At 36.2% G+C, this 14,673-nt stretch overlaps 3 protein-coding genes across 3 annotated transcripts; all 3 read right to left on the minus strand.

Moving 5' to 3' along the window:
* Nucleotides 1-312: 312 nt before the first annotated feature.
* LOC114415119 (aspartate aminotransferase 1-like) lies at nt 313-5,103 on the minus strand. Its single transcript, XM_028379659.1, has 12 exons — nt 4,733-5,103; nt 4,202-4,273; nt 3,926-3,987; nt 3,746-3,829; nt 3,553-3,652; nt 3,335-3,455; nt 3,062-3,225; nt 2,649-2,786; nt 2,316-2,437; nt 1,852-1,946; nt 1,428-1,548; nt 313-579 (listed from the first exon to the last, which is right to left on the minus strand). Exons 1-12 carry the CDS (start codon nt 4,937-4,939, stop codon nt 495-497), a joined length of 1,371 nt encoding a protein of 456 aa, XP_028235460.1. The 5' UTR covers nt 4,940-5,103; the 3' UTR covers nt 313-494.
* A 1,623-nt stretch (nt 5,104-6,726) lies between these two features.
* On the minus strand, nt 6,727-10,821 carry LOC114415120 (eukaryotic translation initiation factor 3 subunit L-like). The gene is made up of 6 exons (XM_028379660.1): nt 9,840-10,821; nt 8,709-9,048; nt 7,929-8,077; nt 7,720-7,813; nt 7,154-7,225; nt 6,727-7,055 (listed from the first exon to the last, which is right to left on the minus strand). Exons 1-6 carry the CDS (start codon nt 10,688-10,690, stop codon nt 7,011-7,013), a joined length of 1,551 nt encoding a protein of 516 aa, XP_028235461.1. The 5' UTR covers nt 10,691-10,821; the 3' UTR covers nt 6,727-7,010.
* Nucleotides 10,822-11,607: 786 nt separating this feature from the next.
* On the minus strand, nt 11,608-14,600 carry LOC114415121. Its single transcript, XM_028379661.1, has 3 exons — nt 13,905-14,600; nt 12,528-12,608; nt 11,608-12,417 (listed from the first exon to the last, which is right to left on the minus strand). Exons 1-3 carry the CDS (start codon nt 14,281-14,283, stop codon nt 11,999-12,001), a joined length of 879 nt encoding a protein of 292 aa, XP_028235462.1. The 5' UTR covers nt 14,284-14,600; the 3' UTR covers nt 11,608-11,998.
* Nucleotides 14,601-14,673: the final 73 nt, after the last annotated feature.

The following is a 14,673-nucleotide window of genomic DNA, read 5'->3' on the forward strand; positions in this document are numbered from 1 at the left end:
CTGAACCACCGGTTTTTCTCAATGTCACTTTATCCTTTTTCTCTGATAAACTCATTCTTAATCTTATCGGAGATATTCACTCGTGCACCATTCTCATATTTACATTATATTTATTCATAATACTTGGTTCCATATGACATCCCGAGTCTTTCTAATAGTATGATTTAGACATTCCGTTTCACACACCCCACCACAAATCTATCTCGCCACATTTGAGTTTAAACTAATCCATCGGATGTTTGTTTCTTTCCAACAAGGACCCTCGGAAAAAAAAATCCCCCTAAGAAACATTTGATCATGCCACATTGGGAAACGGAATAAAAATGTTATAATGCTAAATCTCTGGATGGAGCCCGGTAGGCAGAAAAGTTTCCTTTAAAAATCTCACATCAAATAAAAGGTTTCATTGTTGATGTTGACAATTATTAAACAAAAATAATGGAAGTTCTCCTATAGGGACTAGGGAGCATGTTGAAAACTGTTGTCAACATGTTTTAGACAACTCGGGTTACAGCTGCATGTATCGCATCCGCCAGAAGTGGGACAGTTTTGGAACTCAGACCAGCCATGCTAATCCTCCTGCAAAACAAACCGTGCATGTTAAGTCATTTGGAATTTCGGCATAAAAGCATAACTATATATAAGGGTTGTCAAACACGTGTTCAACATAATTGACATTTCTCTTTATTATCCATAACTAAAATATGTGTCTGTGTCTATTTATATAAATCATATCCTGAAGAAAATTAATGACAATGCCTATGTAGTAGATTTGCTGAAAAACGTGTTCAACATAGTTGACATTTCTTTTTATCATCCAAATTCCAAGAAGATAAATCTAACTCGGGGACAAGTTTTCTTCCAAGAGGGGAAGAATTGATATGGAATAATATTTGTTTAGACAATGGTTGCTAGGATACTTAGTTGTTTATCTGACAATGTTTGTTTTAGGTTTATTCCTTCTGGTAAAGATGATTTAGTCAAGTTGTTAAGTTCTATTATCTTGTTCCTTAGTGTTAGGAAAAGTTAGGTGAAAGAGGCATATATATATATATATATATATATATATATAGACCTAAACTAGCTACTGTGAAGCATTCAAATTCAAGTATACAGTAAGTAAAATAATAGTTCTTTGCTTTAAGTGGTATAGCTACTATTCGTGTAATGACTATTTTCCCCCCTTCTTTCTATTATCCTGCATCAAAAAGGGTTTCAAAAAATGTAACCTCTCATCATGGGACATATTCAACTTCATGTTTATTTTACACCGGAAAAGAATTAGACAAATACATGGTAAGCAAGATAACAAGGAGCATTGCTGCCATATTCACAATTGACTGGAGCATAGAATATGCAGAAAAGAGAATGCGTATCATATTCATTTGAACTCATTCAATGAAGTCATAATAAATAGAGTATCTTACCCATCAGATGTCATGTATATATGGAACTCTTTAGTCATGAAGGAAACTTGTTCCGCATTCAATCCAGTGAAAGTAAACATTCCAATCTGTTTGATAATGTGACTCCAATCGCCAGGTGTGCCTGACCAGTTAAAGGAGAAATCAATATAACTGAAATAAACGTATCACAAAAACAGAAAACTAGAAAGAACAGAGTAAGATAGTAAAGAATGATCAAACAATTAATAGCTTCTTGCGTACTAGTGCAAGTGCAACAATAATGATACAGATCCATCCAAAAAGACAAAACTTAAGGAATTGAAAAAGGAACTCAGTAGAGGCTGACCTCAGAAATGAAAAGCATAAAAAAGAAAAAAAAAGGATACAGATCCATCCACAAAGACAAAACTAAAGGAATTATAAAAAGAACTTTGTAGACGCTGACCTCTGGAACATAAAGCATCGAAAAGTTCTTGGCGCATACTGATGATGCGATCAGCCATTGCCTTCAACTCAATAGTCCAGTCATTGAACAAATTCCTGAAAGAGAAGCAAAGACAAGTGGGAAATTTTAACAGAAAAAAGTCACCTAGCAAAAGAATGTGTACTAAGAACACCTCCTAGGCAGTATTCAATATATATGACGAAGCAATCACAACCAGGAAAATCATCATCTTGGATAAAGACAATGCTCAGTATAATCTCCCTTCTAATCAAACATATATTGGAAGAATGGCCTCTATAAATACCAAAGTAGTTACAACCATCAAATTCATTACCACTTGACACTACCATTCAAGACTAGCATTCATCAGAAAAAAAAGAAGTGGGGAAAGAATAATAAGATAGTCAACAACAAATCCTTCTTTGTGTAGTTCATCTTAGGAAAGCAGAAGCTTGGCTCATTACCGGTCCTTGAGAATGGCAGCCACAATGGATGCACCATGAATGGGAGGACTTGAGTACATGGGCCTAATCACTAGCTTCAGCTGGCTCTCAACCCTGCTTGCAACATCAGCTGACTTGCAGACCTAGGTGAGTTTATTTTAAAAAAATTAGGGCAACTTATCAAATCACTAGAAGCTTCTGTCATCAAAGAAAAATAAAAGTGTAAAGTACACTATCTTCCCTTAGGATACAAAGAAAATAACAAGATTCAATGGGACAAAAAACATGCATAATTCAATTATCGTCACTAATAAAAAACTTCATTCTCTCCATTTAATGCTTTGAAGTTCTTACAATGCTTAAGGCGCCAACACGTTCCCCATAAAGACCCAGATTCTTTGCATAGCTTTGTGCTACCAGCAATTCGCCTCCATCAGCAACAAACAAACGAACAGGTTGGGCATCTGCATCTAGACTTCCACTAGCAAAACCCTTTAGAACAAAAAATGATAGTTTAAAAAAATATGTTTTTAATCAAAGAATAGGCATCTGAGACATAGTAAAGATAAATTCTTCTGTGGACATGAACCACCAGGGAAAATGCCAAGAAAAAGGAAGCTAAGCACTCAAAGTTTGATTTCTTCTGCCGGTGCAAAACACCAGGATTCAAGAGATTTCAAGTGGACGGATTTGTAATTTTAATGCACACACACAAATTTCACAATGGTGAGAAGCAAGAAGTTAGTTGCAAGCAAAAGGGGGCTTACCTGATAAGCACTGTCAAAGAAAGGTAACAAAGCTTTTGATCTTATTAGCTGCCTAATCTGCTCCCATTGCTCAAGGGTTGGATCCACACCAGTGGGGTTATGTGCGCATGCATGTAGCAAAACAATAGATCCAGATGGAGCAGAACCAAGGTCTTCCAGAAGTCCTGTAAGGAACAGAGGGAAAAATAACATTAAATAAACTTGATGAATATGAAATTGATCATGATACAATAAGTAACAGACACTTCACAGCTTGATACAATAATTTACAACCTTGAAAGTCAAGTCCTCGTGTTGCTGGAGCATAGTAGCGGTATGTTTTGACAGACAAGCCTGCTAAGTTGAAAACCTTCGGGTGATTGCCCCAAGTTGGTGTTGGCAAGTATATAGTCCGCTGAATTGACAAGTGCAGTAAAAAATGTTAAGGTGGGATCATTAAATTAACATCGGTTAAAAAGGAGGACAAAAAAGTCAAGGACAAAGCACTTTACTTGGTGATAGTGTTTAGCCAAAAATTCACCCCCAACTCTTAAAGAACCAGTTCCAGACAAGCATTGAACAGTGGTAACCCTGTTGTCTTGAATAGCAGGGCTATGACAAAAAATGTAAAACATAAACAATTAGGTACTGATTAGGAAAAATCTTTACAAACAAGAAACCACTGATTTTGTTTCTATTATTAACCTGTCAGCCCCAAAAATAAGCTTAGCACTCAATTTATTAAAATCAGCAAGCCCAACGATCGGAATATATTCCTTGTTGCGTGACCTGAAAATAATGCAGAACAGAACATCATAAAAAGTTCAGAGCATAATGTCACCGGAAATGAGAAGAAAGAAAGTATATTTATAGTGAGGTACTAACACGTCATTTATGAGTTGCTGTTCAACTCGCCTCACTACATTCAAAACAAGAGGTTTTCCTTCCTGGAACGGAACAATTCACAGTATTAGTAAAACTCACAAGTTTCCAGTGGAAGGATTATATTCGATAATTGTTAGTTACATTACAACAGGACATTCTCATGATTCATCCGCTAGCATTTTCAGAAACCAAATTAAATTTAACTACCGATTATATTTATGAATTAACATAATCTAGTAAGAAACAAACAAAAGTGTAACCAAATATCACTCTCACCTCAGTTCGGTAAGCACCAACTCCCAAGTTGAGCTTAACTGGACTTGGATCTTTGTTATAAGCGACAGTTACCTATTTTTTTCAAACACGCAACGAGAGTCAATAAAACGGAGCAAAAACTGATAACGTTTCGTATGAAAGTAGCTCAAGATTAACCGCTTCGGTGTAAAATTTACGTGAACTAATTCTCAAACGCAACGCAACAAGACACAGGCAAAAGGTGTCGTGCGGCTTCGAAATTCATACGTAAACATAATCAGAGCTTAAGATCACGCAAGGAAACAATGAATTTGCACAATAATCAATCCATACCTAGATTCAGTAAACAAAATTAATATCGAATAATCATAATCATCCAAAAAAAAAGTCACTCAAATGATCTATAGATCGTTGAGAGCGAGATCTTAGAAACTCGGAGAACGAAAAGAAAAGAAGAGAAAAAAAGAGGAGGAAATCGCGATCTCGTGTCAAGCGTTATATAATAGTTATGAAATAGAATAAATAAAGAGTGATGCGAGAAGAAAATAGTACCCCGAGGATAGGATCTTCGGGAGCACGAACGAGGTGATTGAAGACGGAATCAGAAGCGGAGGTTGGAGAAGCGGAGATGCTGTCGTGAGAAGCCATTTGCGGAAGGAAGTGTCTAGCGAGAGTGTTGAGTCTGCGATCACAGGGTGGTGAAGAAGAAGAAGAATCCAAAAGAGAGGTGGTAGTTTTGAGAATAACCGGTGGGCGCATGCTGCTGTCTGTATTACTATTAATTATAATTTTCTCGTCTGTAATTAAAGTGCGTGCGTAATGGAAAAGTATTCCCTCCACGAATTACAAAGTTGAGTTTTTCTTATTTCATTTTTTTTCTTCTCCTTCCCCTATTATGTAAGAAGAATGAGTTTGTTTTTTCTTCGCTACTATTATCAAATGGAGTATTAATATGTAATGGATGGCGATTGAAATGTCACCGCTTGTATCATCGTTTAGTCGGTGGGTCTCCTTATCGCTTTCTTCGCTACTGTTCGTCGCTTCTACTTTCTCGATGCAATAAAAGCGTGATACATACCATCTTCTAACATAACCTATTATTATATTATAACTAGTCATTGAAATTAACACCGTGCAAGGTGACAGCACATATATTTTATTTTTATTTTTTAAAAAACATATTTTATATTGTAATAACAAAGCTGAGTAGTAGGAATATGAATATATAAAATTTTCTGTAGCTTTCGTCATTTAAAAAGAATGATAGTATTGGTGGCACTTGACTAGATTGACCTTCACGACTCACGAAAGAATATTTTAATTAAAGTTAATCTTTTGGACATAAATCTAGTTCGATCATGACTTTATCAATGCTTTGGACAGAGATCAAATTATATTATATAATTATGTATATTTAGATATTATCTATAAATAAACCATAACATTTTAAAATAAAAATTATATTAAAATAGATTTTATAATATATTTTAAATAAACTATACTAATACATACACTCTTATATATTATAAAAAGAATAATATAGTATAAGCCTTAAAAGAAATACTTTACAATATTTCTTAAAGAAATGTTTTTTTAGAAGCACTACAAATATTATCAAGAAAGTGGTTTTGTTTTCTTCTTTTTTGAGTTCACCCTAGTAGCATATTTCATATCCATTTTTGTTAATGTATTATCATGAACTGCATAAAAATATTAATTTCAGTTCTATTTTAAAAAAATCAAATCAAGAAACTTTGTAATTTATCATTAATTGTTAACAAGATAAATTTAAAATGTCATGTCATTTACATAAGTTAGGTAAACATTAATAGCCTGTATATAATTGTTAATCTTGACCAAACCTTCTAAACTAGGTTAATGTTAATCCCTTTCGAACTAAGTTAGGTGTTGTGATAAGCACCTTACACAGTCAAGTATTTGAGTCGACCATGATACCTTCGCTTGACATCATAATGCAAGGGCCTAAACTCTCAAGGTCTATGTGACTTCTATGGGACATGACTCATACAACTCACATTGTCTTTAAGTTGTCAGTTTGAAGTTTGAAGTATGATCTCGATCCTCATATACTTTGCATAGGATTATTCCTAACTTCGACAATGATCTTGCTTCTCATGCCCTCATTGAACATTACTTCAAGCCTAAGTTGGATGTGTCACCATTTTGATTCACATGCCCTTTTATCTAGGTTTGGGTTTCACTTTGAACTGAGTTAGATGTCACCTCAAGCAACAACCTGAATCCTTAAGTCCCTCCCTCATTTAGGTTTAGACCTTAATTTAAGCTTGAGTCGAATGTCACCTCAGTCCTTTTCCGTATCTAAATATAATCCTATTTTGATATCATAAACTTGGATCATTTAATTTTATTTATAAAAAAAATCAATTTAGTTACTTCTCCTAAAATTTATCCAAATAATATAGGATTTGAGAGCCCTGTTTGGTTTTTGATCTCGCTCAGATATCAATTTATTTCGCCGGGAAATTATTGCATAATCTATACTAGTACAATCTAACTTGCTGGGAGACGGACAAAAGTGTTAAAGCTATATAATAAATCATGAATCAAATCGAGCAACACACATGAAGAATTATTAACTTCTGTAAGCCCTCTTTTGAAACAATAAATGGGTAAGTTAATTCGTAAAACCAAGTCGGGGAAAGAAAATTTTAGAATTACATGTAGAAAGCTAACTACATCCTCCACCTCAAAACAGACTCCTCAGCAAAAACTCCGCCTGGAGAGCAAGTAGAAAGGGAAACCCACAACGGAATACTACCAAATCCTTTAGCATCTTATAGGCAGTAACTCACTCTAGCTTTATACCGTCCATCTCATTGATCACCCCTTCAAGCTGCAAAACAAAACACAACAAAATGGTCACATACAAGGAAACAGGAAGAAATCTTAGCAAATATGAAAATTATGCAACAGAATGCATTATAAGCATACCTTGACAATCTGACGCAAAAAGTAATCCCCATAACGTTTGGCAGGCTTAGACTCCATAACATGAATTGTGTCCTGCAGGAAATGAGAAAGATGTTCAGAATTTGCAGCCCTGGGCAAGATAGAAACTGGTGAACTGCCATACAGTTCAATTCCAAAAACCTAACTTTTGCATGACACTATGAACCCCTTGTCCAATGTTTACAGCATTGGCACAAGGTAGTCAAGCAGGGAGTCCATTCACCACTGACACCCCTGTGCCTTTGGATTATTCTTAATATACATAAAAGTAAAACATAAGTCAATTAAAACACAAATGGTAAGACTAATCAAAAGACAATCACTGGTGTACTGCTGACTCAGTAATGTATTTGGTGGTCTGAGCTCAGACTTGATCCTTATATCAACAAAGACTTAGAGAGCAAGGAAATGCTATTATTATCAAAGAAACAAATTCAACTGAAAAGGACACTCATGCCAAAATGGCCCAGAAAATCTGTTAACATTCCCAAATAGCATTTGAAATAAGAGAAAAGGAATATTCAGGAGAAAATAGTGAGCAAGCTTACATCATTAATATAGAAATCTAAATCGGCATTGGATGTAATTTTCCCATCACTATCAACAGCATGTGTCTTGTGCTTGTATGTCATCAAGATAGTCCTGTGGCCAAGCATCAAAACGGAAGTGCATGAATAAGCTTATGCACAATTTATATTTTATAAAAAAAAATCCTGATAACCAAGGGGAATGCTAAAATAATTGGATGTCTTGCAACCTTAAGGTGGGTTCATCCACTTCCATGTAACTTGCAAGTTTTGTGAGGGAGATTGTTGAATACACTTTCAAGAAGGTCCGGACACCTGATAGCAACTGTTGTTGCTTTGCTTCATAAAGGAACAGTTTCAACTGAAGTCTATAGGCATCCTGACAAAACAAATAACATTTAGTTATTCACAATTTCACTTGGAAAAAGGGGGAATGTAAGGGAGCAAAAAGAATATCCAAACAATTATTTCTAACAAGTTGAGCAAGTCTGCCAGATCAATGCAAGCCTTTAATGAACCCATAAACATAGAAGGCCCAAGGTGTAAATAGAAGTCTAAGGTCAACATTATGAAAATGAATACCAATATTAAATAAAAAAAATCAAATTCTTGACTGAAAAATTAAATAATAAAATACAGAAAATACACACTCTAAAGATTAAGGTATCTAGCATGCTCTTTAATGAAATCAATGATAACAAGAACTCTAAAATACCAAAATTCACTTCAATGTAGTTCACTAACTGCTCAGTTGACTATTGTTTAGTAGATCATGTTCTCTTCTTCTGTGTGCAGTTTTTAGTTTTTAGGGGATGGATAGATATTCCTAACCAGATAAAACTTCACCCATCAAGATTGTGGAAGGAGAAAAAAATTAGTTATTAGCTCAATAAAGAATTTGAACTTCAAATTTCAGTTTAAGTGGAGCTAACTTCAAATTTGAAGTTTTGGGGGGCTATGCACTCACTCCAAATGCTTTTCTAGTGACCCACATTGCATCAAAGGCATACCTGATTGTAATTTACAAGAGGCTCCTCAAAACTAGGTGCTGAAGGGGTAATGAACTTGGGGCATGCATACGAGAAGAGCTCATCATAGATAGCAAATGCCTCATCATCATATCTCTGCATTCTAACCATCTTTTCACCATACTTCTCACGTAACTGAGAGTTCACAGTTTCATCAACAAGCCTGCTTTGGGGGCAGAGTGAAAGGCTAATTGCCAGCAAGGCATACATTTGTTCATTTTTCTTCAGTATCTGCTCATATTGGGGTGATTTCTGATGATACTGCTTTGTCTTAAAGATGTACAAGAGAATTTTGTTAAATTCACGAATTGCTTCCACATATCTGTAAAATAGGCTACAGGTTAGGCCATGTAATGAGATAAATAAGAGGAGAAAATAATAATAAAAAACACCATCTTGAGGAATAGAATTCTTCAATAGAGACACAGTCTTCAAAACAGCCTTTTTAAATGGAGCATTATTTTAAGCCAACATGCGGCAAACTTTATCCAAAACAATGCACGGGGGAATATGTTGTATTATTGGTCTGATCTTCTAAAAAGATGAAATATTGCAAGTGCATAGTACTCCTGAATAGTTGAGTGTTTACCCATTTCTATTTTTTTAACAAATTAAGGAAATTCAGTACAGAAGTAGATCAGTTTCGGCTAAATGGCTATTATGAGATGGAACAAGACAAATTTAATTTCATTAATTCAATTTATATGACTGTGGAATAATTAGAAAATTACAAAAATGAAACCATTCCATTTTAAACAACAAAGACAAATTAATAGTCCAACGAGGAGTTTCACGACAACCCACAACAAAAAACCACCAATCCTTTTTTGGGTGAATAAACATTACCAATCTACGCTAGCAAAAAAGAAGGCCAATTACAATGGACAAGGTGCTTCAAATGGTAAAATTTTATTCACAAGCTAAGGCAAGAGACATCATCCACAATCTTTAATTACAAATAGCAATGGGAACATATGACCCCACCCAAACGACCATCCAGCATCGATCAGGATTCAGGACTAAAACAAATCCATTCAATAGCATTGTGAAGCTATCAATTCAAGAACACCATGTGATTATATATAAAAACAAACTCACAAACAAAAACATTACCTGCGGAGCATGAGATTGGCGAAACCATAGTGATAAATAGTGGTGATGTGACTCCCAATAACACTAGTATAAACCCCTTGCTGAGTAATATCAATAGGAAGCAAGCACTTGAGCCCAGTATGATAATCCCCCAACAAACAATGAACCCTAAGCAACCCCACCATACTAAAATACCCTAACACCTTTAGCACATTACTCCCCCCGTTGTAATCATACCCATCAGTCGCGGTAAACTGCTCAAGCCCCTCCTTCTCCTGCTCCAGAATCTGAATAATAGCACTCTTCTCCACCAGCGCCTGGAGGAAGTTGAGAACACCGAAAACATTCCACGCCTGGTCGAACTGTCGCAGGAGTGCAATTTCCTGTTCGGTCTTGTTCTTCATCTTGGCCCTGTACTGGCAGAAGCTCTGGAACTGGTAGACGAACTCATCGACCATGTCCCATAGCCACTGGTTGGGGAGCTGCATGTTGACGACGCCGTGGAGGACGACCTGGAAGAGGCTGCAGTAGTTGTCCCACGAGTCGATGCGCTGCCGGAGCGTGGGAGTGAGGCGGGCGTAGAGGTGGCGGAACCACATCTCGCGGTAGAGGAGGCAGAAGACGTGGTCGTTGTCGACGTAGTGAGCGACGGCGTCCACGGAGGGCCAGGGGGTGTCTTTGAAGAGACGCTCCGAGAGGGTCTGGAAGGAGCTCTCGTACATCTGGTGGATCTCGTACACGTTCTTCTCGCGGATGTGGCGGTAGAGGTGGACCACGAAGGATTTTACCGAGTCGGGGACGAAGTTCGGGTCGTACCCTAGCTCCTGCGGTTGTTGCTGCTGTTGGCGCTCTTCGAAGTCTTGGTTCGCCATGGTTGGAGGATGGAACAGGGTTCAGGGGAGGGGAGAGAGGTGCCGAGACAGAAGAAGAACTAGGTTAGGGTTTGCGTGCACACAGTCAGAGAGGAACTGAGTATGTTTAACGCTCTTTACCGAAGCAAAAAAATAAAAAGAAAATGAATAAACTGCTCTAAATCAATTAAGGTTATTCAGGCCCGTCACAAGTATTGGGCTTCTGGCTTCTTACAAAAGTTTAATAAGTTGGATAAAAAAGATATGGAAATTTCTCCAAAAATATAAAGTGAAAAATTGAAATACAATACCATAAAAAAATTTAAATACAATTTTTTTACTGGAATTGAAATACAATTTGTAATTGTATCTTAATTTTTATCATCATGTAAGCAATAGGGTAAGAAAAGTAATGGTATGAATATCAATTTTAGTTTATTTTAATGTGCATAAGTCCATTTATAGTAATGAAGGTCATCATTTAGGTAAATTTTAGTGTGATATTATCAATTTTCAAATTTTAATAGATAGAATTATGTTTAAACACTTACATTATTTGCTTGGGTTAATGACAACACGAACTGCAAGCAATATTAATCTTTAATCTCTGGTGGTCTACTTTGACTCAAAACAAACCAAAAACTTATATTATTTGCTTCGGGATTTTATTTATAATCTTATTTCCATCTTTTAAAATTTGAGAGATAGTGATAGGAATTCAGAATTGAGGATCATTAAGTTTGGAAAAATGTTTTCTAGTTTTATTTTTTATTATTAATTATAAAATATCACATTATTTTTATTTTATTGTTAAATACTTACATGAAAAATAAAACCATTTTTTTATTAAATAAAATATTTTCTGGAATCAAATAGACTTTAAGGTTCGTACTCTTATTGAGTTTTTTTTCACACATATATATTTAGAAAAAATCATATTTGAGACATAATAAAACACTAAATTTAAATAAAATTGTACATACCCAATAATTGGAGACTAAAAATGCAATTAAGAAAAGGCAGGCCCAGAGAGAAGATCGACAAGTGCACTTTGCGATCCACCTTAGGAAAGGCAAAGCTTGGTCAATGGTCATTCCCAAAATAAAATTATTTACAAGCTAAACTACACAAACTACCTACTTGACCAGATGAAACCGTAGTTCAAAGTTGAGCATCAAATCCATACTTCTTTAATCAACATTTGTTTTTGTCATATGATACGTGTCAACATTTTTTGTCCAAAACTGATTTCCAAACCATACAGCATTATTCAAGGCATGAAAGGCTGGAAAAGATGATGCGAGGCTCTTCACACTGAATTTATCCAGTTCAGAGTCTTTGCCTGTTTGAGTTAGTACGTGCTGAATGAGGTGCCTCATCATAGCTGTTAGGTTCGTCTTCTTCATCAGAAGAAAGAAGGGATGGACCCATCCATGCCTTAAACCCTTCATTAACACGCCTTTCCACCTCTGGTGTGACTTCCAGGGGGCTTGCTTCCAGCATTTCCAGCCCTAGATTTCGACCACTAAAATTTCCCTCATCAAGAATTGTGGCTGCCTTTCTCCTCAAGAAGAAGGCAGTGCCACCATATAGAACAACCAGTCCCCAACATGCAATTTCATAGCACCAAAACAGAGGTTTAGAACAGTTGCTCATCATTGTCAAGAGGCTTGAACCAAGAAACAAGGCAAGACCACCAAAGACGATGGCAAAGATAAGGTTTAAGATGGATAGACAGCGAACACCGCCTGTAGGTTATCCAAAGAAAACAAAAACTTAAGAAGAAAACTGATGCCATAATTGAAAGCGTAGAAAAAGCACACAAGGGAAAAAACCATTGACAGAGAAGAAAACATACCCCGTCTTGAAGCACAATAATTATTTTCAACCACCTTCAAGCATCCATGCCTATTTGGAGCAGAATATGCAACAGCCATGCCTGTGAAATAGTGTTATCAAATAATAAAAAACATCAAGCATAACCAAAGAGTCTCCATAGAAATTTTAGAATTAATAATAAAAAACACAAAGCTTTTAGAATTAATACTCTACCAGAGAAATTTAAAACATAGTTATGTGGCGTTATCTAAACTTCCAATAAAAAGGTAGGGGGTTGTATTGAAAATAGAAATGAGAAATACTCTACCAGAGTAATGGACATTTGTGCAGCTTTCTTAAGTTTAAAACGGAAAACATTTGACTTACATGAATCAAACTGTAAAACTGTGCAGGATTGTGAATCCAAAATTTGAGAATGTAGCATTACTCTACTAAGATAGTGTAGACACTATCACATATCAATTCTCGTCTTCGAAATAAATCAAGTGATGCAAATTAACAAGATGCTAGAAAGAACTTTTGAGAAGCACAAAATGATCTATTTCCCCACCCAATACACCTCTAGAATGCCAGAAATGCATAACTTCAAATTATCAAAGACAACGATCCCATATTCCAAATTTGCTCATATCAAACTTGTTGAAAATAACCCACACGCTACATCAATGCCTATAGATAATCCTTAAATTTCAGCAATCACAAACTAGACAAGTTAATAGGAAATCAAAGAATTGGCTTTCTAAATATCACAATAGCGAGACAATCCAAGTCCATTGAAGTATTTTACTTATCAATTCAACTTGTACCATGACTCATGTGAGCTAAGACTTCTCTCTCAATCTTTTATTGACATCAACCATTTTGCTTCCATTTCTTGTGATTTTAATTCCGTTTCACGACTACTTCCTTTTAACCATGATGTAAGAAATTTATTTCCTGATCATCCCCATAGAAATTTCAGATTTGACGGCAATCATGAATTATACGTCCGCCATAAATGGCAATATCAACAGTGCAATTCTTCCCACAGTGCTTCTCTAGAAAAATATTCCCAGCAGCCCCCATTCCTGAATTCTTTCAGTGCCAAACAATTCTCCACCTCAAATGAGCCCCCACGCCTAATATTCTCTCAATCATTATTTTATAGCCATAAATGTTTTAAAATCAAACTTAGAAGTTAGAACCAAGAGAAGAGGTCACCGAAGTGACATTGACATAATGACATTACATTTAACATACAGTCTCTCTAACTATATTTAGGCACCTTTCTCAATTAATACATACTGCAAACACCAACAATATTTTTTAAATGAAAATATTGCGCATTCTACCTCTTAACAATAATCAGATAGAAAAACATAGCCAAACAACTCAGCAATGAAATTCACTTCCTTACCAGCAACGAGATACACAACGGAGAGCGCGAAAACGATCATGGAGGGAATAAACACAACCATCCAGTAATAATCAGCAATCTCCTGGTCCGTAAGATAAAAAGCGCCAGGGAACAGATCCGAATCGGGACCACCTTTCATACCTAACTGTATGGATTGAAGCCTTCGATCGACGCAGAACGCTCTTCTTCCATCGCTACTCGGAAACACGATTTTCAAACTGATAACAGTGGACACGACGATTGCGAGCACGATGACGGCCACGGAAGCCACCGTTACGGGTCTCTGAAGCTTACCCCACGCCTTGTCTTCTTCTCTGAGGCTCTCGTACTCGCGCTTCGGCATGAACGCCTGGCGAAGCGCATCGCCGATGATCGCCATTGACGGAAGCACCGCGAGATCAAGCTGGCATGGATTTGTGGAATCTAGGGTTTCAAGCCTGCTCTGAAATTGGCTTTTCGAAACCCTAACATGCTGCTCCGATTAATTGATTTTTATTTTAGTGAAAAGTGTATGACTTCGAAGAAAATGGAATTTGAAAGATGGTAAAGAAACTTGAGAACAGTGACAGTGATAGAAACTTGTAACTGCGGGATTAGGGTTTGAATCGTGAATTAACAGATTGCAAGTTGAACCTAAACGTGAAGGAGATGGTAAACTTTATTCTATTTCGGTGCTCTCTCGTTAATTCTTTAATTTTGTTGAAATACTTTTTTATTTTTTAGGTGACAATCACAAAGCTGCTTTCAGAATTTGGTATGCCAGCGGCGG

This window comes from Glycine soja, chromosome 6 (assembly GCF_004193775.1).
Source record: "Glycine soja cultivar W05 chromosome 6, ASM419377v2, whole genome shotgun sequence".
NCBI lineage: Eukaryota > Viridiplantae > Streptophyta > Magnoliopsida > Fabales > Fabaceae > Glycine > Glycine soja.